A 27,829-nucleotide genomic window follows, 5' to 3' on the forward strand; every position below is an offset into this window, starting at 1 on the left:
GAGGTGCCCGGCAGGCTATAGTCCATGAGGTCACAAAGAGTCAGACAAAACTGAAGCACCTTAGCATGTATACATGCAGAGTATGTCATGCAAAACGCTGGGCTGGATGGATCACAAGCTGGAATCAAGACTGCCAGGAGAAATATCAATAAGCTCAGATACGCAGAGGATAGAACTCTAATTGCAGTGGCAGAAGGTGAAGAGGAACTAAAGGGCTTCTTGATGAGGGTGAAAGAGGATAGTGAAAAAACTGGGTTAAAACTCAACATTCAAAAAACTAAGACCATGGCATCTGGTCCTTTTGGAAGCAATGAGAAACTTTATTTTCTTGGGCTCCAAAATCACTGTAGACGATGACTGCAGTCATGAAAAGATGCTTGCTCCTCGGAAGGAAAGCTATGACAAACCTAGACAGTGTATTAGAAAGCAGAGATATCACTTTGTCCATAGAGTCAAAGCTATGGTTTTCCCAAAAGTCATGTATGGATGTGAGAGTTGGACCATAAAAAAGGCTGAGTGCCAGTTTTCCAGCTGTGGTGCTGTGGAAGACTCTTGAGAGTCCCTTGGACTGCCCAGAGATCAAACCAGTCAATCCTAAAGGAAGTCAGCCCTGAATATTCATTGGAAGGACTGATGCTGAAGCTGAAGCTCCAGTATTTGACCACCTGATGGGAAGTGCTGACTCATTGGAAAAGACCCTGATGCTGGGAAGGTGAAAGTGAAAGTTGCTCAGCCGTGTCCAACTTTTTGCAACCCCATGGACTATAGCATCCATGAAATTCTCCAGGCCAGAATACTGGAGTGGATAGTCTTTGCCTTCTCCAGGGGATCTTCGCAACCCAGGGATTGAACCCAGGTCTCCCTCATTGCAGGCAGATTCTCTATCAGCTGAGCTACAAGAGAAGCCTGATGCTGGAAAAGATTGAAGGCAAACAGAGAAAGCAGTGGCAAAGGATAAGATGTTTAGATAGCATCACTGACTCAACAGACATGAATTTGAGCAAAGTCTGGGAAATAGTTTAGGACAGAGGAGCCCGGCATGCTACAGTCCTTGGGGTCACAGTGAGTCAGATAAGACTTAGGAACTGAACAACAAGTTGGCCAGTTAATGGAAAAAGAAGAAAAGTTTAAGAAGGGGAGTATAAAAATAACAAATTTTTAAACATTTTGTTTTAATTTAAAACACTCCAAGTAATTCTTTCATCAACTTTTAGGTGAAGCTCTTCATATTAATATGGTTCTCCTGATCGAAGTACCATGTATTCTTGAACAGATCACACCTTTAATGTTTCATCTGTGGCTTCTAGTGTTTGAGGATTTAAACATATTTATGAAGCAAACTAATGACAATATCTGTCTCAAGACAATTAAATTTTTTTCTAATTTCATTTAGCCATCTCATCCATGTCGCATTAAAAACTTTTATAGCAGCTCCTTTGTTCAGTTTTAAAAGTGTTCTGATTTTCTAGAAGTAGGAACTCATTTCTTCAGTATCTGGAATATTTAGTTTACTAATTAAGAGTTGGTGTTCAACAGACATGAAGATTGGGATGAAAGACAAATGCCTCTTGCATATAATTCAGTTCATGAGAACAGAAGTACATGGGGTGCTGCCCACCTGGGGGAATACCTCAGTTGGTATCACAGAGATATTGGAAGGATTATTTTAAAAGCTTCTACAGCACTGTTCACTGTTTATCAAATACCTACTAGTTCTTGTAAGATAGTGTGTTAACAGATAATGTGTTATACAAGTAGTGTATTAAAGCCCCTCCAAACACAAATTCATTTACTCTTCATAACAACTCACTTGTGCCTTCCTTCCATTTTATAGAGAAATTGGGGCGTAGAGCACGTAAGGCAAGGAAACATGGCTAGTAGAAGGTGATCCTGAGGCCAAGCCCAAAGTCTGTATGAGCCTGAAGCCACTGTCCTCAGCAACTGACCTATTCAGCAATAAACCCTCTTCTTCATGATGTTTTCAAGGAAGGTGAGGAGAAAGGGCAATTGAGAGTTCAGGGTCAAGAGAGGGCTCCAGTTTTCTCTGACACTTTTTGAAAGAATATGAGAATCTTGCCGAGCAGAGGCATCAGGAAGTAGACCAGCCAATTAGACAAAGATAAAGAGCTCAAGCAACATGATTCCAAAGAAACTATGAAGAGATTGGGAGACCAAAATTTCCTCCAGTAAACAAATATTCATTCGCTGTTTACAAAGGATGGGTGTCCTTTGCTTTGTTTTCAAAATGTTTATATCTGTTCCTTTTTTGTGTAAAATTTTTGCTGGTTTACTTCCTATCAGGATTTCTTTTCCCTAATTTTTTTTTTTTCTTCCAACAGATGCTCTTAAAATACCCTTAAGGATTTCAGTGGGTGAAATTGAACCAGGCAACTACGGTGCCGATGACTTTGAATGTGAAAACACAATATGTGCTTTAAATATTCGCAAACAGACATCCTGGGATGATTTTTCAAAAGCAGTGAGTCAAGCTCTGACAAACCATTTCCAAGCAATCTCTTCTGATGGATGGTGGAGCCTGGAAGACATGACGTTTAATAGCACCACCGACTCCAGCATTGGCCTCAGTGCAAGCAGTGTGCGATCCATCACATTAGGTATCAGCAGTCCTGCAATGAAGGGAAAGTTACATTTCTGGGTTTATTTATGTTTATGGGCTCCCTAACCTGATTCATAGTTCGTTGATTAATTACATTCAAAGCTTACTTGTGGCAGCTGCTGGCGCTGAAAACCTTGAGTGTTCATAATGCAGCCATTACATAATGTTGCCTGTTGGTATAAAAATGCTTTTACACCTCAAATAATACCCAGAGAATGAAGAACATGAAAGCCCTTGATGAGGCTTTGTGATTGCACTTGCTCTTTTGACAAATGCAAGAAACTAACCACATTGCAGCTGCTTGCTGATGCACAAGCTCTGAACACAGCTCCAAGTTTGTACTTGGACTGCGCCAGAGATTCAGTAGAGCAGGAACACCTTACGTTCAGACGATAGTTAGAGGAAGCACTATAGTGAAGATGTAGTCAAGCCTTCCACTTGGGAGGAGTTGGGGTGATAACTGGTTGCTTCTGTTTGATGGGACTCCGAAGAATTTAAAAAGATAAGATTTGCCTTCTGGTGAGCATAATACATGTACTATAAATGTTAGCTGTCCTGGTTACCCTCTTTGCTGTTCAAGTAGGAGATCTGACGTCTATGGGGAACCTTCTGTGGTGTCAGGACTGTGCTAGGAGCTATATTTATATACAGACCTCACTGAGTCCTTACAGCAGGCTCATTTACAGATAACTAGTTACAAGATAACTTGCCTGAGGTCACACAGCTAAGGAACAAAGCAGTCAATTCTCAAATCCCAGTCTGTCTGATAGGAAGGTCTGTGTATTTTCAATAGCACCATGTTCCAAAAGAAGAGTCAAAATTGAGGAAAGGGCAAGTTTCAGCATGTGATTAATGTATCAGCTTATATTAGAAAGTGTTTCATTCTGTTCAGGCATATACCGTAAATCACTTTGAAAACATACATATCCTCTCATTTTTGAAGCAGATTCAGTTCAGTTCAGCCACTCAGTCGTGTCCGACTCTTTGCGACCCCATGAATCGCAGCACACCACGCCTGCCTGTCCATCACCATCTCCTGGAGTTCACTCAGACTCACGTCCATCGAGTCCGTGATGCCATCCAGCCATCTCATCCTCTGTCGTCCCCTTCTCCTCCTGCCCCCAATCCCTCCCAGCATCAGAGTCTTTTCCAATGAGTCAACTCTTTGCATGAGGTGGCCAGAGTACTGGAGTTTCAGCTTCAGCATCATTCCTTCCAAAGAACACCCAGGACTGATCTCCTTTAGAATGGACTGGTTGGATCTCTCTCCTTGCAGTCCAAGAGACTCTCAAGAGTCTTCCCCAACACCACAGTTCAAAAGCATCAATTCTTAGGCACTCAGCTTTCTTCACAGTCCAACTCTCCCACATCCATACATGATCACTGGAAAAACCATAGCCTTGACTAGATGGACCTTTGTTGGCAAAGTAATGTCTCTGCTTTTGAATATACTATCTAGGTTGGTCATAACTTTCCTTCCAAGGAGTAAGCGTCTTAATTTCATGGCTGCAGTCACCATCTGCAGTAATTTTGGAGCCCCAAAAAATAAAGTCTGACACTGTTTCTACTGTTTCCCCATCTATTTCCCATGAAATGATGGGACCAGATGCCATGATCTTCGTTTTCTGAATGTTGAGCTTTAAGCCAACTTTTTCACTCTCCTCTTTCACTTTCATCAAGAGGCTTTTGAGTTCCTCTTCACTTTCTGCCATAAGGGTGGTGTCATCTGCATATCTGAGGTGACTGATATTTCTCCCGGCAATCTTGATTCCAGCTTGTGCTTCTTCCAGTCCAGCATTTCTCATGATGTACTCTGCATAGAAGTTAAATAAGCAGGGTGAAAATATACAGCCTTGACGTACTCCTTTTCCTATTTGAAATCAGTCTGTTGTTCCATGTCCAGTTCTAACTGTTGTTTCCTGACCCACATACAGATTTCTCAAGAGGCAGGTCAGGTGGTCTGGTATTCCCATCTCTTTCAGAATTTTCCACAGTTGATTGTGATCCACACAGCAGATTATTCACAACTTAATTTTATGGATTGTTATGATCTTAAAATGATTATTACAGAATGATTATATCATTTTAGAAGTACATTTAGAAAAGAAGTCAAATGATTCTCAGGACCTCATTTGCCCACAGGTGCAGTGTTATTTAAAGTGTGAGTCTGCCCAGGGATCTCTGGTTCTTCTGACTTCCAATAAACGAAGTCAGCACAGCCCTGCTTTGAAGGAAAAGGCCCTCCATCATCAACCCTCATCCAACTAATCTGGAAACTGGGGGAAGCAGGTGGTTGTTCACCTCCGTCATATCCATGTACTTCTGTGAGCAGTGGGTGCGAAGGCCAGTCTGTTCTGGTGTTCATTCTTGTCCCTGAGTACTTGGGCACCCAAGTAGCATTTCATATCTAAAAAAATCATTGAGTTCTGTGGGCTAGGTCTTGAGTTTGCTACCTGGCTGTGGCCACTTGATGATTGGTAATTACAGGCATACCTCAGGGATGCTGCAAGTTCAGTTCCAGACCACAGCAATAAAAGTTTCCCAATATAAATCAAGTCACATGTATTTTTTGGTTTCTCAGTGCAAGTAAAAATTACTTACAATGTACTGCAGTTTATGGAGGTGATGGAATTCCTATTGAGCTATTTCAAATCCTGAACGATGATGCTGTGAAAGTGCTGCACTCAATATGCCAGCAAATTTGGAAAACTCAGCAGTGGCCGCAGGACTGGAAAAGGTCACTTTTCATTCCAATTCCAAAGAAAGACAATGCCAAAGAATGCTCAAACTACCGCACAATTGCACTCATCTCACATGCTAGTAAAGTAATGCTCAAAATTATCCAAGCCAGGCTTCAGCAATACATGAACTGTGAACTTCCTGATGTTCAAGCTGGTTTTAGAAAAGCCAGAGGAGCCAGAGATCAAATTGCCAACATCCGCTGGATCATGGAAAAAGCAAGAGAGTTCCAGAAAAACATCTATTTCTGCTTTATTGACTGTGCCAAAGCCTTTGACTGTGTGGATTACAATCAACTGTGGAAAATTCTGAAAGAGATGGGAATACCAGACCACCTGACCTGCCTCTTGAGAAATCTGTATGTGGGTCAGGAAACAACAGTTAGAACTGGACATGGAACAACAGACTGATTTCAAATAGGAAAAGGAGTACGTCAAGGCTGTATATTTTCACCCTGCTTATTTAACTTCTATGCAGAGTACATCATGAGAAATGCTGGACTGGAAGAAGCACAAGCTGGAATCAAGATTGCCGGGAGAAATATCAGTCACCTCAGATATGCAGATGACACCACCCTTATGGCAGAAAGTGAAGAGGAACTCAAAAGCCTCTTGATGAAAGTGAAAGAGGAGAGTGAAAAAGTTGGCTTAAAGCTCAACATTCAGAAAACGAAGATCATGGCATCTGGTTCAACCACTTCATGGGGAATAGATGGGGAAACAGTGGAAACAGTGTCAGACTTTATTTTTTGGGGCTTTAAAATCACTGCAGATGGTGACTGCAGCCATGAAATTAAAAGACGCTTACTCCTTGGAAGGAAAGTTATGACCAACCTAGATAGTATATTCAAAAGCAGAGACATTACTTTGCCAACAAAGGTCCATCTAGTCAAGGCTATGGTTTTTTCAGTGGTCATGTATGGATGTGAGAGTTGGGCTGTGAAGAAGGCAGAGTGCCTAAGAATTGATGCTTTTGAACTGTGGTGTTGGAGAAGACTCTTGAGAGTCCCTTGGACTGCAAGGAGATCCAACCAGTCCATTCTGAAGGAGATCAGCCCTGGGATTTCTTTGGAAGGAATGATGCTGAAGCTGAAACTCCAGTACTCTGGCCACCTCATGCAAAGAGTTGACTCATTGGAAAAGACTCTGATGCTGGGAGGGATTGGGGGCAGGAGGAGAAGGGGACGACAGAGGATGAGATGGCTGGATAGCATCACTGACTCGATGGACGTGAGTCTGAGTGAACTCCAGGAGTTGGTGATGGACAGGGAGGCCTGGCGTGCTGTGATTCATCGGATTGCAAAGAGTTGGACACAACTGAGTGACTGAACTGAACTGAGCAATGTCTAAAAAAATATACATACTAAATTAAAAACTTTTGCTAAAAAGTGCTTGCCATCATCTGAACCTTCAGCAAGTTATAATCTTTTTGCGATAGTAACATCAAAGATCACCGATCACAAATCACCATGACGTATATAATGAGAGTGAAAACATCTGAAATTTTGTGAGAATTACCAAAAATGTGACACAGGTGCAAAGTGAGCAAATGGGCTGTTGGACAAATGGCTTGATAGACTTGATCCATGCAAGATCAAGAGCCTTCAGTTTGTAGTTAAAAATATCTGCGACATGTAGAAAAGCAAAGCACAATAAAAGGAGGTGTGCCTCCATAACACTGTTAATGTGTATGTACACGAGAAACTTTACAGTATCAATAACCTAAGCTGGATTAAAGTGACCAAGGGCAACAGAGAAACAGTGAGTTACAGGTGAGTTATGTATGCATTTTGGGGTCGTGCTGAGGACAGGCATTTAGGAATTGATCTATGGAAGGAAGGGATGAATGTAAGTGCTTATGACTGCTCCCTCCCCAGAATGGACACTTTCAAAGCGGGGCCCTTTTTTCTGAGCAAGAATGAACAGAGAGCCCAAACTGTGAAAGGTTTGATTTATTCTGAGCCCCTGAAGTTGCCTGTGCATCCAAAAATGTGTTGGAAAGCGTGTCAGGGACCAGATCATAAAGGATCTCTTGCCTCATTCAAAGTGCTCCAGCTTTGCGAAGCAGGCACTGGAAGAACCGTGGAAGGGTGTCATCTCCATTGTTCTTAAAAACTACACCCTGGACCTATTGTTTATATTTGCACTCTCCAGATTTTGTTCAATCCCTATAGTTTGAAGGCCTCCCACTGACTGTCAGTGAAAATTATGCTGGAGTTAACCCTTTGTGTGACCCTTTTCATAGTGTGTGTCTCTGACAGTCCAAGCTCTAGAGTCCTTTAGGGTCTCACACAGGAGAGTGTACATTGACTCTTGTAAGAATTCCTTTTAAGCATCTCTTGACGTTTCCTTTTGCCTTTTTTTGAACTAGGAAGCGTGCCGTGGTCAGCGGGTCAGAGCTTCACCCAGTCCCCATGGGACTTCATGAGAATGAATAAAGCAGAGCAGGTCACTGTGCTTCTGTCAGGTAAGGATACTCCAAACTAAGGCAACATTGAGAGAGAGTGCCTCGTGAGTGTTTCATGAGTCACGATTCTGTCCTGTGTCCCCAAGCCATGCGTGCGTGACTCTCACGCTGAATAGTTAGATTCTCTTTGAAATATTTGATTAAGGAGAAGAAAAATCAAAAGCCATGTTTCTGACACCTGTGATGATGTCTGTTCTGATCGTTGATTGCTGCAACTCTGACTGCATTTCTCATTAGGAGAAAGCTGATGTGCTGATGAGAGAGTGACAGACACCATGTCAAGAGAAACGTCTTACTGCTGTCAAGTACAGCGTATGACGACTGTGATTATTACAGTGCAAGCTAATCTTCAGTGAGCATCTGCTGTGTGCTTGGTCCTCTTGTTTACATGCATGACAAGTATCAGTTCCTGTAATCCTTACAGCAGCATAATTAAGATAGGTGTATCTGTTTATCCTCATTTCATGTATGAGGAAATTGAGGCTCAGAGAGATTGATGTTCTAGTCTGAGTGTGTGCAGCTAGTAAGTAGTATAGGAATTTTCAGTTTCCCAGCCCTTGATGCTAAAAGGCTACTGATTTTATCATGTATTTCCCAGGTTTGGGAATGGAGCTTTTAAAAATTCAGTTTCAACTAATAAAGTTTTATTTTATTATTTGACCTAAGTTGTTTTTTTTTAAAAAAACCTGAGACCATTCCAGAAAATTCCTTCAGGCTCGACACCATGTTGAGAGAGTGGCAGCACACAGGGGGTGGAAGCGGGGTCAGAGTTTGGGAATGCACCTGTACATGGGTGCTGGCTGGCAAAGCTGGAACTTCTGAGGGTTGGTATTATGCATGGCTTATAAGCAGTAGAATACTGAATCCAGCAATCAGAGAAGATGCAAGCTACAGCGCTGGAACCTGGATCTGAAGGCCCTGGTCGTGATTGACGGGATGGGTGGGCTCCCCCTGGGGGAGATCAGGCCAGCTGAGGAACTCTCGGGAGCCATGGCAGGGGCTGTTTCTCAGCCAGTCCAAGGTGTCACAACATTTTCACGATGGTAAAGGCACACTGGTTCCTCTTGGCCCCATGTCAGCTCTGCCTACAGATGTCAGTAACCATCTTGTATCTTACATTCAGCTCTGCTGGTTTTGATCATTCTTACAGTTGACATGAAGAGCCCTTCTGTGTGTTTCCTTCTCTCAGGGCCTCAGGAGGGCTGCCTCAGTAGTGTGACCTACGCGTCTATGATCCCTCTTCAGATGCTGCAGAACTACCTCAGACTGGTAGGTGGACCTGCCAGGTGGAGTCTTACGCTCCTGGCCCCAGTGAGGATTAGTTAGTTGCTCAGCCATGTGAGCCCCTCATTCCCCTGTGCTCTGACCTCATGACCTTTCCAGGCCCCACTCCCTGGAAAACTGCTGGTATCTTGCCTGGAAATTGCTGGGACCCAGAGACTGCCTGTGACCTGCCAACTATAATTTGGGCAGGAGGAGGGTGTCTTTTCCTAACAAGGACTTGGCACCAAGCAATTGGTCATTAATATGGAAGAGAATGACTAGCTATCAAGATGCCTGGCTGTAAACCTACTCAATTTAAAATTGAGTAAATATGCTAGCGTTAGTTATTGTATTGGTTTGCCACTTCAACAGAAGCAGTTATAACTTGGACAGAAGTTTATTTTCTCAAACACAGAAGTCCCAGCATATGTGAGGGGCCCAGGGAGGTGGAAGGTGCAGGGTCTCAGGGTCTCAGTTCCGTCTCTCTCCTAAGCTCCTCGCCCTTAGGGGTCATGCGTGGATTTGGTCAGACAGTCAGTGCTCCCAGGGTCCAGCCTGAGGGAGGAGAGCCTGGAGGGCAAGTCCCTGCCTTTCAGAGAAGCTGCACACACCCTCCCTGCCCAAGGAATTAGACATGTGTTCACACCTAACTGGAAGTGTGGACTTGCTGAGCAACCAGGCATTCAGCTAAAACTGAGTAGTTTTGTTATTAAAAGGAAGAAGGAGAATATGATTATCAGGAAAAAGTAGCCAATTCTAGATACAAAATGGATAGATTTAATGCTCTGCATTTGTCCAGTACTTACTATGTGCCCGGCGTATGAGATAGCCAGCACTGTCATAGATGACGAACCTGAAGAAGCAGAGAGAAGTAAGAACATGCTCAAGGCCATGAGCCACTTACCTCAAGCCAGTGAACAATAAAGCCAAGATTATGCAAGTCCCTGACACACATATATGTCTCTGCATGTGAAATGCATCTCAAACTAATATTGAAGGTGTAAAACAGCCATGAAATTAAAAGACGCTTACTCCTTGGAAGAAAAGTTATGACCAATTAGATAGCATGTTGAAAAGCAGAGACATTACTTTGCCGACTAAGGTCCGTCTAGTCAAGGCTATGGTTTTTCCAGTGGTCATGTATGGATGTGAGAGTTGGACTGTGAAGAAGGCTGAGTGCCGAACAATTGATGCTTTTGAACTGTGGGGTTGGAGAAGACTCTTGAGAGTCCCTTGGACTGCAAGGAGATCCATTGCAGACCAGTCCATTCTGAAGGAGATCAGCCCTGGGATTTCTTTGGAAGGAATGATGCTAAAGCTGAAACTCCAGTACTTTGGTCACCTCATGCAAAGAGTTGACTCATTGGAAAAGACTCATGCTGGGAGGGATTGGGGGCAGGAGGAGAAGGGGACGACAGAGGATGAGATGGCTAGATGGCATCACTGACTCGATGGACATGAGTCTGAGTGAACTCCAGGAGTTGGTGATGGACAGAGAGGCCTGGCGTGCTGCGATTCATGGGGTCGCAGAGTCAGATACAACTGAGCAACTGAACTGAACTGAACTGAAAACATTGAACCATCATCTTGCCTTAATTTGGAAAGCTTAAAAAAAATAAATAAATGAATGGCTTTGACTCTGACCCTTTACACAAGTTGTTTACGTTAACTGAATTGATATCTTTGATCCTGATGGAAAGAAGTTTTCAAAATCTTTCTATTGATCTAGCTAGGTTTACCACTGGGATTGACCTTTCTAAAAACAGCATATAAACATTCAAAGGCTTCACAATTTAGGAGACAGGGTGTCTTCTAAATCTGATACTTTCTCCGCCCACCCCACCCCCCACCCTTCTCTCTCTCTCTCTCTCTTTTTTTTTTTTTTGCTATTTGCTCCTCTCTTTGTGAAGGATCAAAGAAAGCCTGAGGGTTACATAGAAACAGGAAAGAAAGCTGCCCTATTCCTTTGCTTCACTGAAGGTTAAATTTATGTGACCAACTGGATTTCAGGAATGTGAGTCTAGGCTCTCAGAGGGTTCATGCGACGAGTTGACTCATTGGAAAAGACTCTGATGCTGGGAGGGATTGGGGGCAGGAGGAGAAGGGGATGACCGAGGATGATATGGCTGGATGGCATCACGGACTGGATGGGCGTGAGTCTGAGTTAACTCTGGGAGATGGTGATGGACAGGGAGGCCTGGCGTGCTGCGATTCATGGGGTCGCAAAGAGTCGGACATGACTGAGCGACTGAACTGAACTGAACTGAATCACCTGTTGAGATGATAAAATGACTAGAAAGGCGATGCAACCAGATTACAACTGTACATTAGTCTTGACTAACTAGCTCAGTCAAATGGAATTTCTGTTAGCCATACTGCATGCATGCTAAGTCACTTCAGTTGTGTCCGACTCTCTGCAGCTCTTTGGACTGTAACCCACCAGGCTCCTCTGTCCATGGAATTTTCCAGGCAAGAATATTGGAGTGGTTTGCCATGCCCTCCTCTAGGGGATCTTCCTGACCAAGGGATCGAAGCAATCACTTTAAAGTTTAAAATGACCCTGGTGGCTCAGTTAATGGAGAATCTGCCTGCCAGTGCAGAAGATGTGTGGGTTCGATCCCTGGGTCGGGAAGATCCCCTGGAGAAGGAAATGGCAACTGGCTTCAGTATTCCTGCCTGGAAAATCCCATGGACAGAGGAGCCTGGCGGGCTACAGTCCATGAGGTCACAAAAGAGTCAGACATGACTTAGCAACTAAATAACAACAGGCAAGCATAACAAACACATAGTCATTGTGACTGTTTGTCCTTCTATGCATGCATGCTAAGTCACTTCAGTGGTGTCTGACTCTATGTGACCCTATGGACTGCAGCCTGCCAGGCTCCCCTGTCCATGCGATTCTCCAGGCAAAAATACTGGAGTGGGTTGCTGTGTCCTCCATTCTCCTTCTATAAATGATAATAAACCCTTTATGGAGATTGACCATCTGTGATGCATTCTTATATCCTGTTTAGTTATTTAATTTGGTTGTTTGACAGTTATTTGTTGAGAAGCTCCTAAATGCAGGTGGTGTTTTAGAGACTTAGGATATAGCTATGTATAAGCTGCATTCCTTGACCTCATGGAGCTTTCACTGTAAGCTGTGTAGGTATGTGTACAGTGTCTGCCCCACTGTAAGGTGGGGCAGATAAAAAGCAGATGGATAAATACATCTGTAATGTGATATCCAGTACTAATCATAAGTATAAAGAGAAATAGAGCAGATAAGGAGGAAAAGAGGTAATGAAAGGGGTGGCAGAAAGAGCTTTTGAATGGAGTTATTAGGAGAAATCTTTCTATTATGATGCATAGACAGAAAACTAGACGAAGTGAAGCTAGAAGCCTTGAGGAGGGATCTGAAGCAGAAAGAACAGCCGGTACAGACGTGTCTCAGCTGGCACTGAGGTTTGAGAGATGAGCAGAAGCCAGATCATGCAGGACCAAGGCAGGGACTTTGAATTTTATTCCAGTTATGATAGGACTGGCTGCGCAGGCACAGGAGGGCCTAGAGAAGCCATCCTACGTTGAAGGTCAGGAACGGCTGTGGTAAGGAAATACCCCTCGTCCAAGGTAAGAAGCAGCGGCTGTGCCTTGCTGGAGCAGCCGTGAAGAGATACCCCACGCCCAAGGTAAGAGAAACCCAAGTAAGATGGTAGGTGTTGCAAGAGGGCATCAGAGGGCAGACACACTGAAACCATACTCACAGAAAACTAGTCAAAATAATCACACTAGGACCACAGCCTTGTCTAACTCAGTGAAACTAAGCCATGCCTGCGGGGCAACCCAAGACGGGCAGGTCATGGTGGAGAGGTCTGACAGAATGTGGTCCACTGGAGAAGGGAATGGCAAGCCACTTCAGTATTCTTGCCTTGAGAACCCCATGAACAGTATGAAAAGGCAAAATGATAGGATTTTCCTATCATTTTCCAAAAGAGGAACTCCCCAGGTTGCTACTGGAAATCAGTGGAGAAATAACTCCGGAAAGAATGAAGGAATGGAGCCAAAGCAAAAACAATACCCAGCTGTGGGTGTGACTGGTGATAGAAGCAAGATCCAATGCTATAAAGAGCAATACTGCATAGGAACCTGGAATGTCAGGTCCATGAATCAAGGCAGATTGGAAGTGGTCAAACGAGATGGCAAGGCTGAAGGTTGACATTCTAGGAATCAGCAAACTAAGATGGACTGGAATGGGTGAATTTAACTGAGATGACCATTATATCTACTACCGAGGGCAGGAATCCCGTAGAAGAAATGGAGTAGCCATCATGGTCAATGAAAGAGTCCAAAATGCAGTACTTGGCTGCAATCTCAAAAATGACAGAATGATCTCTGTTCGTCTCCAAGTCAAACCATTCAATATCACAGTTATCCAAGTCTATGCCCCAACCAGGAATGCTGAAGAAACTGAAGTTGAATGGTTTTATGAAGACCTACAAGACCTTTTAGAACTAACACCCAAAAAAGATGTCCTTTGCATTATAGGGGACTGGAATGAAAAAGTAGGAAGTCAAGAAACACCTGGAGTAACAGGCAAATTTGGCTTTGGAATGTGAAATGAAGCAGGGCAAAGACTAATAGAGTTTTGCCAAGAGAATGCACTGGTCATAGCAAACACCCTCTTCCAACAACACCAGAGAAGACTCTACACATGGACATCACCAGATGGTCACACCAAAATCAGATTGATTATATTCTTTGCAGCCAAAGATGGAGAAGCTATATACAGTCAACAAAAACAAGACCAGGAGCTGACTGTGGCTCAGATCATGAACTCCTTATTACCAAATTCAGACTTACATTAAAGAAAGTAGGGGAAACCGCTAGACCATTCAGGTATGACCTAAATCAAATCCCTTATGATTATACAGTGGAAGTGAGAAATAGATTTAAGGGCCTAGATCTGATAGACAGAGTGCCTGATGAACTATGGAATGAGGTTCATGACATTGTACAGGAGACAGGGATCAAGACCATCCCCATGGAAAAGAAATGCAAAAAAGCAAAATGGCTGTCTGGGGAGGGCTTACAAATAGCTGTGAAAAGAAGAGAGGTGAAAAGCAAAGGAGAAAAGGAAAGATATACCCATCTGAATGGAGAGTCCAAAGAATAGCAAGAAGAGATAAGAAAGCCTTCTTCAGCTATCAGTGCAAAGAAATAGAGGAAAAGAACAGAATGGGAAAGACTAGAGATCTCTTCCAGAAAATTAGAGCTACCAAGGGAACATTTCATGCAAAGATGGGCTTGATAAAGGACAGAAATGGTATGGACCTAACAGAAGCAGAAGATATTGAGAAGAGGTGGCAAGAATACACAGAAGAACTGTACAAAAAAGATCTTCACTACCCAGATAATCATGATGATGTGATCACTCATCTAGAGCCAGACATCTTGGAATGTGAAGTCAAGTGGGCCTTAGAAAGCATCACTATGAACAAAACTAGTGGAGGTGATGGCATTCCAGTAGAGCTGTTTCAAAACCTGAAAGATGATGCTGTGAAAGTGCTGCAATCAATATGCCAGCAAATTTGGAAAACTCAGCAGTGGCCACAGGACTGGAAAAGGTCAGTTTTCATTCCAATTCCAAAGAAAGGCAATGCCAAAGAATGCTCAAACTACCGCACAATTGCACTCATCTCACACACTAGTAAAGTAATGCTCAAAATTCTCCAAGCCAGGCTTCAGCAATACATGAACCGTGAACTCCCTGATGTTCAAGCTGGTTTTAGAAAAGGCAGAGGAACCAGAGACCAAATTGCCAACATCTGCTGGATCATGGAAAAAGCAAGAGAGTTCCAGAAAAACATCTATTTCTGCTTTATTGACTATGCCAAAGCCTTTGACCGTGTGGATCACAATCAACTGTGGAAAATTCTGAAAGAGATGGGAATACCAGACCACCTAACCTGCCTCTTGAGATATCTGTATGCAGGTCAGGAAGCAACTGTTAGAATTGGACATGGAACAACAGACTGGTTCCAAATAGGAAAAGGAGTACGTCAAGGCTGCATATTTTCACCCTGCTTATTTAACTTATATGCAGAGTACATCATGAGAAACGCTGTACTGGAAGAAACACAAGCTGGAATCAAGATTGCCAGGAGAAATATCAGTCACCTCAGATATGCAGATGACACCACCCTTATGGCAGAAAGTGAAGAGGAACTCAAAAGCCTCTTGATGAAAGTGAAAGAGGAGAGTGAAAAAGTTGGCTTAAAGCTCAACATTCAGAAAATGAAGATCATGGCATTCGGTCCCATCACTTCTTGGGAAATAGATGGTGGAACAGTAGAAACAGTGTCAGACTTTATTTTGGGGGGCTTCAAAATCACTGCAGATGGTGACTGCAGCCATGAAATTAAAAGACGCTTACTCCTTGGAAGAAAAGTTAAGACCAACCTAGATAGTATATTCAAAAGCAGAGACATTACTTTGCCGACTAAGGTCCGTCTAGTCAAGGCTATGGTTTTTCCTGTGGTCATGTATGGATGTGAGAGTTGGACTGTGAAGAAAGCTGAGTGCCTAAGAATTGATGCTTTTGAACTGTGGTGTTGGAGAAGACTCTTGAGAGTCCCTTGGACTGCAAGGAGATCCAACCAGTCCATTCTGAAGGAGATCAACCCTGGGATTTCTTTGGAAGGAATGATGCTGAAGCTGAAACTCCAGTACTTTGGCCACCTCATGCGAAGAGTTGACTCATTGGAAAAGACTTTGATGCTGGGAGGGATTAGGGGCAGGAGGAGAAGGGGACGACAGAGGATGAGATGGCTGGATGCCATCACTGACTCAATGGACGTGAGTCTGAGTGAACTCCGGGAGTTGGTGATGGACAGGGAGGCCTGGCGTGCTGTGATTCATGGGGTCACACAGAGTCAGACACGACTGAGTGACTGGACTGAACTGAACTATGATAGGAAGCCACTGGTAGGATTTGAGCTAGAGTGACATACACCACAATAACTGAAGTGTTGACAATCTATACACGACATGGAAACCTAGTAATGCCTGAGTTTTGAGTATTTCTTTTAGGCATACCTTGTTTTATTGCACTTTGTAGATACTGCTTTATTTTAATTTTTTTTGTTTACAATGAATTGAAGGTTTGTTGGCAGTCCTGTGTAGAGCAAGTCTGTTGGTGCCGTTTTCCACCAGCATTTGCTCATTTCCTGTTTCTTATGGAAATTCTCCCAATATTTCAAATTTTTTTCGTTATTATGTTTGTCATGGTGATCTGTGATCAATGATCTTTGATATTATTACCACTACTACTGGCTGAAGGCCCAGATGATTGTTAGCACTTTTTAGCAATAAAGTATTTTTTAATTGGGCTTCCCAGGTGGCACAGTGGATTATGATATGCACATTGCTTAACATTTAATAGACTACAGTTTGGTGTAAACATAAACATAAATTTTATATTCACTGGCAACCGAAAAAGACATGTGACTTGGTTTATTGAGATAGTTTATTTCTAGTGGTCTGGAACCAGACCAGCATGCCTCTATATGCCAAGCTTTGTTATAAGTATATATATTGTTTCCTTTAATCATTTTATGAGATAGCTACTTATACCGGTCGTGTCCGACTCTTTGCGACCCCATGGACTGTAGCCCACCAGGCTCCTCCCTCCATGGGATTCTCCAGGCAAGAGTACTGGAGTGGGTTGCCATTTCCTTCTCCATTAAAGGTGAACAGACCAAGACTTTTTGCTCAAGATCCTCAGGGAGAAAGTGGTAGCACCTAAGGAATTGAACCTAGGCTGTCTTCCATTCTTATGCATGTTATCAGAGTTCACACTAGTTATTAATCTATTGGTTTAGACATAGTTGTCGTAGACAGTTTTTACTGCGTGTGTGTGTGTGGTTAGGGCTTCCCAGGTGGCGCTGGTGGTAAAGAACACGGTTGCCAGTTCAAGTAGAGACAAGAAACACGTCTTCCATCCCTGGATCAGAAGGATCCCCTGGAGAGGGAATGGCAGTCCACTCCCGTATTCTTGCCTAGAGAATCCCATGGACGGAGGGGCCTGAAGGGCTACAGTCCACAGAGTCTCAAAGAGGCGGACCTGATTGAAGCAACTGCATGCTCAGTCACTCAGTTGTGTTCTGCTCTTTGAGACCCGTGGACTGGAGCCCGCCAGGCTTTTCTGTCCATGGCGTTTTTTTCTAGGCAAGAATAGTGGAGTGGGTTACCATTTCCTCCTCTAGGGGATCTTCGTTACCCAGGGATCAAACCCACGTATCCTGCATTAGCAGGTGGATTCTTTACAGCTGATCCATATGGGAAGCACAATACGTGTAAATGGGGTAAATAGAATTCATTTATTAAAGCCCGGATGCAGAAAACCAAATGGAGTGAAACCTTTAAATTAGACTTTTTTTTATTTAAATGATGTTAATTTTAAATACTGTTCTTTCACTGAATAGTTAAAGAATACAAGTACATTTTAAGTTGCCATCCTTGAGTTAATAAGGAGGCATTTAACTTAATTGAGTTTGAATCACTAATCACTTATTATAATAGTTGAATTTTTTATTATCTCAAACTTTTCTCTGGCGGTTTGCAACTTTTATTAGCTTATTAATAACTCCATAATTTAATAATTCAGTGACTGTGAATAACTATTAGAAAAATACTTGAGTAGATCACCTTTATCTGATACCTGTTTTTAAATGTAGAACTCTGAATCCTCATGAACACGATTCTTGAGAATTACATTGACTGTCTACTTCAGTATGTGCCATGCTCATCATCAAGAATCATCACTAGGAGGTCCTACTTACTCTTCATATATTCCCAAAATAAATTTGCTATATTCCCATAGAAATGATGCTGTAAATGATGGTTATGTATCTTAACATTGCCCATAAAAGCTTATCAGCCCCTTTAGTAGATGACCAGGTTCAGATTGATCTTTTTCAGGGCATGGAGGGACAATACTGGGTAAGGTCCTAGTGGAAACTCTGGGGCAGGAAGAGTTCAAGAGTGCTAGAGGCCAGGTTGGAGAAAGCAATGGCACCCCACTCCAGTACTCTTGCCTGGAAAATCCAATGGATGGAGGAGCCTGGTAGGCTGCTGTCCATGGGGTTGCTAAGTCGGACATGGCTGAGCAACTTCACTTTCACGCATTGGAGAAGGAAATGGCAACCCACTCCAGTGTTCTTGCCTGGAGAATCCCAGGGACGGGGGAGCCTGGTGGGCTGCCGTCTATGGGGTCGCACAGAGTCAGACACGACTGAAGCAACTTAGCAGCAGCAGCAGCAGAGGCCAGGTGACAAGGGGGAAATTATATCTAAGAGTTATATCTTACAGTCTTTTTAAATAGTTATATACCCAAGTTACTACTTTTGTGCTAGTGTGTAATGGCCTGTCTTTATTCAAAGTTAGTAACCAGGTCTGATCTTGGCCTTTATGGTTTCCATCAGCTCATTTGTCCATACTGTTCATGGGGTTCTCAGGGCATGAATACTGAAGTGGTTTGTCATTCCCTTCTCCAGTGGACCACGTTTTGTCAGAACTCTCCACCATGACCCGTCCGTCTTGGGTGGCCCTACATAGCATGGCTCATAGTTTCATTGAGCTAGACAAGGCTGTGGTCCATGTGATCAGTTTGGTTAGTTTTCTGTGACTGTGGTTTTCATTCTGTCTACCCTCTGATAGATAGGGATAAGAGGCTTATGGAAGGTTCCTGCTGGGAGAGACTGACTGAGGGAGAAACTGAGTCTTGTTCTGATAGGTGGGACTGTGTTCAGTAAATGTTTAATCAAATATTCTGTTGATGGGCGGGGCTGTGTTCCTCCCCTGTTGCTTGACCTAAGGCCGCTCTGTGGTGGAGGAAATGAAGATAATGGTGGCCTCCTTCAAAAGGTCCCATGCATGCACTGCTGCACTCAGTGCCCCAGCCCTGCAGCAGGCCACCGCCGACCCACACCCCTGCTGGAGACGCCTGGACACTCACAGGCAGGTCTGGGTTGATCTCTTGTGGGATCACTGCTCCTTTCTCCTGGGTCCTGGTGTACACAAGGTTCTGTTTGTGCCCTCCAAGAGTCTGTTTCCCCAGTCCTGTGTGAGTTCTGGTGGCTCTGTGGTGGGGTCAGTGGTGACCTTCTCCAGGAGGGCTTATGCCATACCCAGGTGTGCTGCACCCAGAGCCCCTGCGGCAGGCCACTGCTGACCTGTACCTCCACAGAAGACACTCAAACACAGCTCTGGCTTGGTCTCTGTGGGTTGGGTGTGTGTTTTGTGCCCTTCCCAGGTCTGAGCAGCTCAGGCAACCAGGTGCTTGGCAAATCACCTCCCCAGTCCCGGCTGCTTGGTTTCCCAGGTGCACCGCGAGAGCACCGTCTCAGGTGTGCTGTGTGTCTCCTCCGGAGAGCTGATCTCAGGTTGCGACCCTCCTGGTGGATGTCAAGCATCCAGGATCTCAGGAAGACAGGTTAGCAGCTGGGAGCCTGCTGACAGTTTGGTGGAAGATGTCATCTCTAGGGCTGAGATTGTAGCAGCCCATTACCTTCTGGCTCTGGCTGTCACAAGCCTGCCTCACTGCCTCCTGGCGGGGAGGGGCTGGTATGCAGCCAGCTAGCATGTATGCATATGAGAGTTGGGCTATAAAGAAAGCTGAGTGGGGAGGAATTGATGCTTTTGTACTCTGGTGCTGGAGAAGACTCTTGACAGTCGCTTAGACAGCAAGGAGATCCAACCAGTCCATCCTAAAGGAAATCAGTCCTGAATATTCATTGGAAGGACTGATGCTGAAGCTGAAGCTCCAATACTTTGGCCACCTGATGTGAGAAACTGACTCATTGGAAAAGACCCTGATGCTAGGAAAGATTGAAGGTGGGCGGTAAAGGGGACGACAGAGGATGAGATGGTTGGATGGCATCACCAACGTGATGGACATGCGTTTGAGTAGGCTCTGGGATTGGTGATGAACAGGGAGGCCTGGTGTGCTGCAGTCCATGGGGTCACAAATAATCGAACACAACTGAGTGACTGAACTGAACTGAACTGAAGCTCATTTTTGAAAGCATATAGTGTGGGTGTCTCTCTGTATGTGAACTGTAATTTCTCTTGAATTCCATTATTATTTATACCTATTCTATAAAGAGAGACCTCAGGAAATGCCTAAAAACACTAGCGTGAAAGACCCCCAGCTTTGGTTATGCCTAATGCTGAATGTTCCAGTATTGTTTGGGGGAATTTTACATGAGTAAGTTGACAGTAACTGTATTCTGTGTGGCTCTGAAGTCATATATAAATCCGTTGTTTAAAATGAAGTTTTCGGAGAGGTTGTAATGAAAGTCTTAGCTCTAAAGCATGACCCTTTAACCTATAGCCATCCCAGTTTCATTAGCTCCGGAAAGACCTTTTATTTTTCGTTCTTTTTTGAGTTCAGCATCTCAGCACAGCTTGGCCTAAAAACTGTCTCAGTAGTAGAAGCTTTTCCTCAGACAAGTGAAACTCTGACCAAACGCTGAAGTTGATTGCTTTAAAATAATGCCACAAGTCTGAAAACACATTGCAGGTGTCACATTGGCCATAACAGGACTACGGCTCCTCTGGTAAACTCCATTCTGCAGAAAAACACTGTGGAGGGAAAAAAAGATAAAGGGATAGATGGGCCTTTGTGGAGGTCATTGTCTCCATTTATCCAGAATTCATTTGCCACACAAAGCACTAATTGACATGTGATGAGAGCTTCCTGAATAGGCTCTGAAGACACAAGAATAAAAGGGATTGGTACCCATTGTGATAACAAGCCCTGTGTCCCTTTACTAATAAGCAGAAATGTCACACTGTAAGTATGCACTTAGAAGATAAATCTGGGGACTACAATTCACCTTTTAGAAGTTGGGTTTCAAAAAGCAGATCTCCTTTCAACACAGTTAAAATATTTACTACTCCCACCTCCCCCAATCTGTTTACCTTCCTGTCTACCTATCCATCTATCTTTAGAGCTGCCCTCTGCTGGAAGCATGGAGGATGCATATTTTTTAAACCTCAGGCCTTGCTATTTGGAGAAATAATATGGTAACTCTAAAACAGATAAATATGTTTTCTTGCCATAGCTTTGCATGTTTTCACCAGTTTAAATATAGCGAGAGGCTTCCATAATCAATTTTTTTGTTCAGCTCTTAAATGGTAACCAACACAACTGTATCATTTGATGAGCTAGAACAAAATATCAGTCACAAAAAAATTGATAATACCTGAAATAAGTAGAAACCTACTAATAGGATGCTTGCATTAGAATGTCTCAATGATCCAGAAGTCTTTTACCTTGATTTCCTTATTGAATTTACTTATTTATATTCTAGAAACGATGTAAGACTATGTGAACAGACATGCTTACTACTAGTGAATGGCCTTTCAGTAAAATTTTTCTGTCTTTCCTGAGAACCAACAATCTGAGACCAAATGAGGTGCTGGAATTGAAGACAGCTTCTGTGTGAAGTTGGGTATCTTGCTGTTACATGACTTCAACGTCAATCTTAAGAAAATATAAGCAGTTTGACAGGATGGCTAAGCTTGTTTTCAAAAGTGAGACAAGATTAAATAGCAGTGCTGGTTGAAAATCTCAGTGGGCTTCCCTGGTGGTTTAGCTAGTAAAGAATTCGCCTGTAGTGCAGGAGCCCTGGTTTGATTCCTGGGTCGAGAACATCTGCTGGAGAAGAGAGAGGCTCCCCACTCCAGCATTCTTGGGCTTTCCTGGTGGCTCAGCTGGTAAAGAATATGCCTGCAATGCGGGAGACCTGGGTTCGATCTTGGGTTGGGAAAATCCCCTGGAGGAGGGCATGACAACCGACTCCAGTATTCTTGCCAGGAGAATGACTGTGGACAGAGGAGCCTGGCAGACTACAATCCGCGGGGTCACAAAGAGTCAGATACAACTGAGCGACCAAGTGCAGCGCACAGCACAGACTATTCAATAAACCTTGAAAATCTGTTTCACTAGTGTGAAACTATCCATTCTTGGTGAGAGAATTTCTACCCAGCAATTCATGGCAATTTGGGATTAATTTGGAGAGCTCAGGATTTCTGCTTTAAAATTGCACCTGGCAAGCAGCACCTAACACACAATTTTCCACTAAAGTAGTTTTAAAAAGGGATAAAGCTTCATAGTAACAGAGAAAAATAGAACTGAGGTCTTCCTTGGGCAAGAATCTAGAAAAATTGTTCACTAACTTGAGCAAGAGATTGTCAGGTTTATTTATTTGAGGCCTACCTGAGATGAGATAGGAAAATATTGTTATCTTTCTCTTATCCATCTTTACTAATGGTTTTTTAAAAAGCAAGCTTTACTAGCAGTTAGGAAATTGAGCATACATCCTTTACTGCTTCTGCTTTGGGCAGCACCATGATACTTCGCTCCACCGCCTGTCAGCACAGGTCCTTCCACAGCTCTGCAGAGGTTGGATCCTAGAAATCCCTGAGCAGAGATCACAGGCTTTGATGAGACTGTGCTGCATCGGGAAGTATATTGTATCTGCCCTCTCAGTCGGCTGGGAACAGGAGCATCCTGCTTCCCGAGCAGTTCAGCTCATGCACTTGTCCCCCAAGGGAAACAGCAGGACCTTAGTCCACTGCAGCCAGAGCTGGATCCTGGAGTTTAACTAGAAATTATAGACACCAGCCTGCCCTCCATCTAGTGACCTCATTCAGCTGGAAAATCAGCGGACAGTGAGTGAAATCAGTAATGGTCCACACACCCTGCTTTACTGCAGAATTCTTCCTGTCGCTTCACAGTAGATAAATACCCATGACAAGTTAACATTATACTGTGGGAGAATACTGCGGAAAAGAACAAAACCTTCCTGAAAACTCTTAAGAACACAGCTTAAAAATAACTTTAAAAAAAAAAGAAAAAGAACTTTGGGAGATTATGTTCATTCTCTAGAGGATGCAAGGAGATAGATTGTGAAAGCAGGGCAAGAAAGCCGTGGTAGAGGGCAGGATAAGATGAAAAGGAAAAGGGCTGGAAAACAGATGGATGAGGCAAGGAGCTCATCAAAGAACAACCCAAAATGCAATGGCCTCATTGAAATTGTACTTGAGATCATAAAGAGCAGAACAGAGGTGGCAAGTGAAAGTTCCATTCAGGGTTGTGAGGGTAGAAGAGAAGGACAGAGTTAGGGTAATGATGAAGGGACAGGTGTCCTCATAGAGCACAGCAAGGGAACTTAAGGCTTACAGGTGTGCCTTAGAACTAGAAGAGGAGAAATTAACAAAAGCATAAGGAAGAAAAAATTTCCAAGCTGAAAAAAGTTAGCACATGTCCAAAGGATTTACCCTATTTCATTTAAAATTGGGAGAAAGAGACTGTAACTAGATAAATCTGGGAAATGGGCAACATTTTTTAATGACAAGAACAATTGATGTATCCCCAAGCTTCCCTATCACATAGGTACAAGTGAGAACAGACTATACTATAATAATTCTTCTTTAATAAAAGCTTACCCCTGAAGTCTTGTGGTGCCGTAGCCTCACTACCTAGAAGCAGAACCTCAACTGAACTGTCTAGGATATTCTCTCTCCTGTGTCTCTGAGGGAGGCCCTGTCCCCGTCTGGGTCCTGGCTGGTACTTTTACCACTGCTTGGTTTTCAGATTCCCAGTTCCACGGAAAAGAGCCCAGGCCAGTCGCTGCTGAGCTCAGCCTCTCCTTTTAGGATCCTGATGTTTGTCAGGCAGCTACAGCCACTGTCGTTTTTCTTCCAGACACACTTGTCTCTCTGTTGCTGCCCTACCCCCACTGTGAATCCAACTCTTCCCTTTTTTATTGAAGGCTTAGCAGTGGTGGAATAATATTTAAAATAAGATGAAATCTCTGGTGGCTACCAGGTAGATTGTCTTTCAGAGCCTAAAACTCAGTCCCCGGTGCAACATCAAGGGGCCCCTTAGGATCACTTCCTTCCTTAGCCCATTGTCTGACACCTAGTGGTCAAGCCTGGTTTCCCTTCCCTTCCTAGGAGTTCGTCTAAACATGCCAGGGTCTCCCGGGAAGCCAAAGCTCAGGTCTTAAAGGCCCCAGGTAAGGAAGGAGTTCCTTGTCCTGTTAAGGAGCCAGGGGCATAGTCACTGTCTTCACGAAAGGCCACTCTGGTCACGCTCTAGGATGTGACCTTCCCTGTTATATAAAAGGGACAAACGGATCAGAGCACAGCAGAGCAACAACAGCACAAAGATCCACATCCATGTCCTTACATTGTCCCATTGCAGATTAAAAAGAGAGACAAGACCCTGTCGTGTCTTAACACTTTTCTAAGTCTGGGTGGCTCAGTCCTCAATCTAACTTCGTCAAGGGTACTGGTTAGGTTGGTGCTTCACCTGTGTGGGTCCTTTTCTGCCAAACCTTTCTAGGAAGAAACCTCCCCAGCATGGGAGCACAGCACTGGATTATGGGGGTGTGGGAGGCTGATCTCCACCCCAGTTTCACTCCAAACATCATTGCCCTTGTCCTGCTTAAAACATCATTCATTGACTTTCCATCTTAGCACCCATTACATCTCCACCTGTTCTTAGATGAGATATTTTTATACATGAGGATAAAGAGGTTTTAAAATCATATAGGCTTCCAGGAAGGAAGGGAAATTGACCAGCCAGACTCTACCTAGATTTCTGGAATTCAGTGCTTCCAAGAGTGGGATCGTATAGAGCTGATCCAAGTATTTTATCCCCATGAAGATGTCCTTTATGTAAAAAGTCAACACAAAGGTATTCTCTGATATACAACAGGTGTAAGAAGATGGCACTCCTGTATGCTTAAAAACCAAATACATGCCTATCAACTGTGCAGAGAAGAAAACTGGAAGCATGAACCATATTGTAGTGGTTGCTTTGCTGATTTCTCTTCTGCTTCTTTAGTTTTCTTTGTGTTGTCCAAAATTTCCTGAAAAACATTCACTGCTATTTTAACCTCTGAAAAGTAAGATAAGCATTGGAAAATTTTGAACTAAAGAGCATCTGTAAAGGATAATAATAAAAAAAATTACAGAATATCTATAAGGGACAAAATACACTAGGAACTGTGTTCCCAGGTAGTATACTGAACCTCCGTGTAGAAAATGGAGGAAAGAAAGGAGTATACTTTTTCAAAAGAGGCCCTTTCTTGCTATAAACATGTAAATACTGTAAAATTCGGAGAAGGCAGTGGCACCCCACTCCAGTACTCTTGCCTGGAAAATCCCATGGACAGAGGAGCCTGGTGGGCTGCAGTCCATGGGGTCATGAAGAGTTGGACATGACTGAGCAACTTCACTTTCACTTTTCACTTTCATGCATTGGAGAAGGAAATGGCAACCCACTCCAGTATTCTTGCCTGGAGAATCCCAGGGACAGGGGAGCCTAGTGGGCTGCCGTCTGTGGAGTCGCACAGAGTCAGACACGACTGAAGTGACTTAGCAGTAGCAGCAACTGTGTAAAATATAAAATACTATGTTTGTCAGTGTTCACATTAAAATGAAAGACCATATGTCCAGTGAATGAAGCCAATCCCTAGAAAAATACTTTTAACCTTTTGAAAGGCAGAAAACAATCAGAAAGGACATTCTACACCATGTAAATAAACCAATAATTTAATATTTATCTTCTCTCTAATATTTTTACCAAGATCTTCTCTTGGTTTATTAATAGGTCGAGCAATATCATAATGTCATTTTCCACGGCCCAGAAGGGAGCTTGCAAGACTACATCGCCCATCAGCTTGCACTCTGCCTGAAGGTATGGGTTAACCACATACCCTCTCCTTTCCTTTGAAAATGCGAAAGAGTTCAGAACTAACCACACTCTTCTTATCACAGCACAGACAAATGGCTGCAGGATTCCCCTGTGAAATAGTGAGAGCCGAAGTGGATGCTGATTTCTCCAAGGAACAGCTAGTAGATCTGTTCATCAGTAGCGGTAAGACCATCTCGGCTAACTGAGTTGTGATAACCAAAAGGCATGTTTTGTCAATTAATCCATTGCAAGGAAAAAGTGTTGTGCTTGGGGATAAATTTCAGTAGACTGTTCAGTTCTGCCGCAGCTATGGGATGAAAATTGGGAGCCCCGGTGGCACTTGTAAAAGGCATTTATGTACGTGTCATTGCATCTGTTCTACATCCTGAGTCCTGGTGATAAATTATCTGTTTGAAGTGTGATATATAATTGGCACTAGAGGATACCAAAGCGGGCGGTGGGGTGGGGGCAGTCCACCTTAGTGAGACTGTGGTATCATTGGTGCAGTTTTGAATTAATTGCACAGTGGTAATAAGTGATTGATTTTTAAGTAAATTTTATTATTCATGAATTCTGTACAACAAAGCACCCCTTATTGTTGCACCTGGGGTGCACTGCTTTCTCCACTTCATTCTTAGTGTGCCATTGACCAGCACTTTGCTAAACACAAACCATGCATTAATTAACTCATTTGGACTTCCCCAGTGGCTCGGCAGGTAAAGAATCCTCCTGTAATGTGACATGGGTTCGATTCCTGGGTCTGGAAGATCCCCTGGAGTAGGAAATGACAACCTGCTCCAGTATTCTTGCCTGGAAGATTCCATGGACAGAAGAGCCTGGCGGGCTACAGTCCAAAGGGTTGCAAAGAGGCAGACGTGACTAAGTGACTGAGCACACTCAGTCTCCACAACAACCCTATGCAAGTTGGGTTTTTTCCCCACTCTGAGAGAGTCTAGTTTAATTTGTCTGAAGTATGGAATGGGCACCAGCATTCAAAAAAATTTTTTTTTACTGGAATTATAGTTGATTTACAATGTTGTGTTAGCTTCAGGTGTATAGCAAAGTGAATCTGTTATACGTATACATGAATCCACCCTTTTCTTTTTTTAGTTCTTTTCCCATATGGGCCATTATAGAGTATTTACTTATTTTTGGCTGTGCTGGGTCTTCATCGCTGCGTGCAGGCTGGAAATAGTTGCAGTGTGAGGGCTTCTCATTGTGGTGGCTTCTCTTGTGGTGGCTTCTCTTGTGGTAGCTCACAGTCTCTAGCAGTGGCTGCAGCTCACAGGCTTCAGCAGTGGTGGTGCCCAGGCTTAGTTGCCTCATGGCATGTGGGATCTTTCCTGGCCAGAGGTCAAACCCATGTCTCCTGCACGGGCAGCTGGACTCTTAAGCACTGGACCGCCAGGGAAGCCCCTTGAGTTGGTATTATTATCTCCATTTCAAAGGGGAGGAAACAGGCATAAAGAGCTTCAATAACTTGCCACAACTACACAGAACCATGTGTAGAACCGTGATTTAAACATATTAATTAATACAGCATTTCCATGAATTCCCCTTCTTAGGCTCCAGAGCTTAACACCCCCATCTTCAGCGCAAGCAGAGTTAGTGTGACCCTGTAGAGCATAAATGACTAGTGAACCAAAACTGGAATGGAGCAGCCTCTGGTCTTTATGGGCTCACAGCCTCAGAGAACCTGGGGATGGGGTGAAGGAGAGAGGTGGTTGTGAGCTGAGTTAGGATGCAATAAAGTGCCAATTCAGGTCTCTTCTTTAGGGCAAGGGGTGATTCTCATCTTTGGACCTGTGATCAAGGGAGATATCTTGTCGCTGGTGACCAAGCTGGGGAAGATGGAAATCACCAGGAGTTCCTAAGCCAAGAAATACGATTAAGAGGCAGTTTAGAGGCAGGTTGAGGAGTCCACAGACATGGAAGCACATTTTGAGGATAGGAAAACACCAGGATCTGAATGTTGCCGTAGTAATCAGGCGACT

The 27,829-nt window shown here is 43.6% G+C and overlaps 1 protein-coding gene across 1 annotated transcript in view; it reads left to right on the forward strand.

Moving 5' to 3' along the window:
- Window positions 1-27,829, forward strand: part of CTTNBP2 (cortactin binding protein 2) — a 172,556-nt gene that overhangs the window by 116,545 nt on the left and 28,182 nt on the right. Inside the window, exons 10-14 of the mRNA XM_052638882.1 lie at window positions 2,340-2,615; window positions 7,727-7,822; window positions 9,012-9,091; window positions 25,752-25,838; window positions 25,919-26,018. Of these exons, the coding sequence (XP_052494842.1) occupies window positions 2,340-2,615; window positions 7,727-7,822; window positions 9,012-9,091; window positions 25,752-25,838; window positions 25,919-26,018 (639 nt within the window). The remainder of the gene's footprint in view (window positions 1-2,339; window positions 2,616-7,726; window positions 7,823-9,011; window positions 9,092-25,751; window positions 25,839-25,918; window positions 26,019-27,829) is intronic.

This window comes from Budorcas taxicolor, chromosome 4, assembly GCF_023091745.1.
Source record: "Budorcas taxicolor isolate Tak-1 chromosome 4, Takin1.1, whole genome shotgun sequence".
NCBI classification, from domain to species: Eukaryota; Metazoa; Chordata; class Mammalia; order Artiodactyla; family Bovidae; genus Budorcas; species Budorcas taxicolor.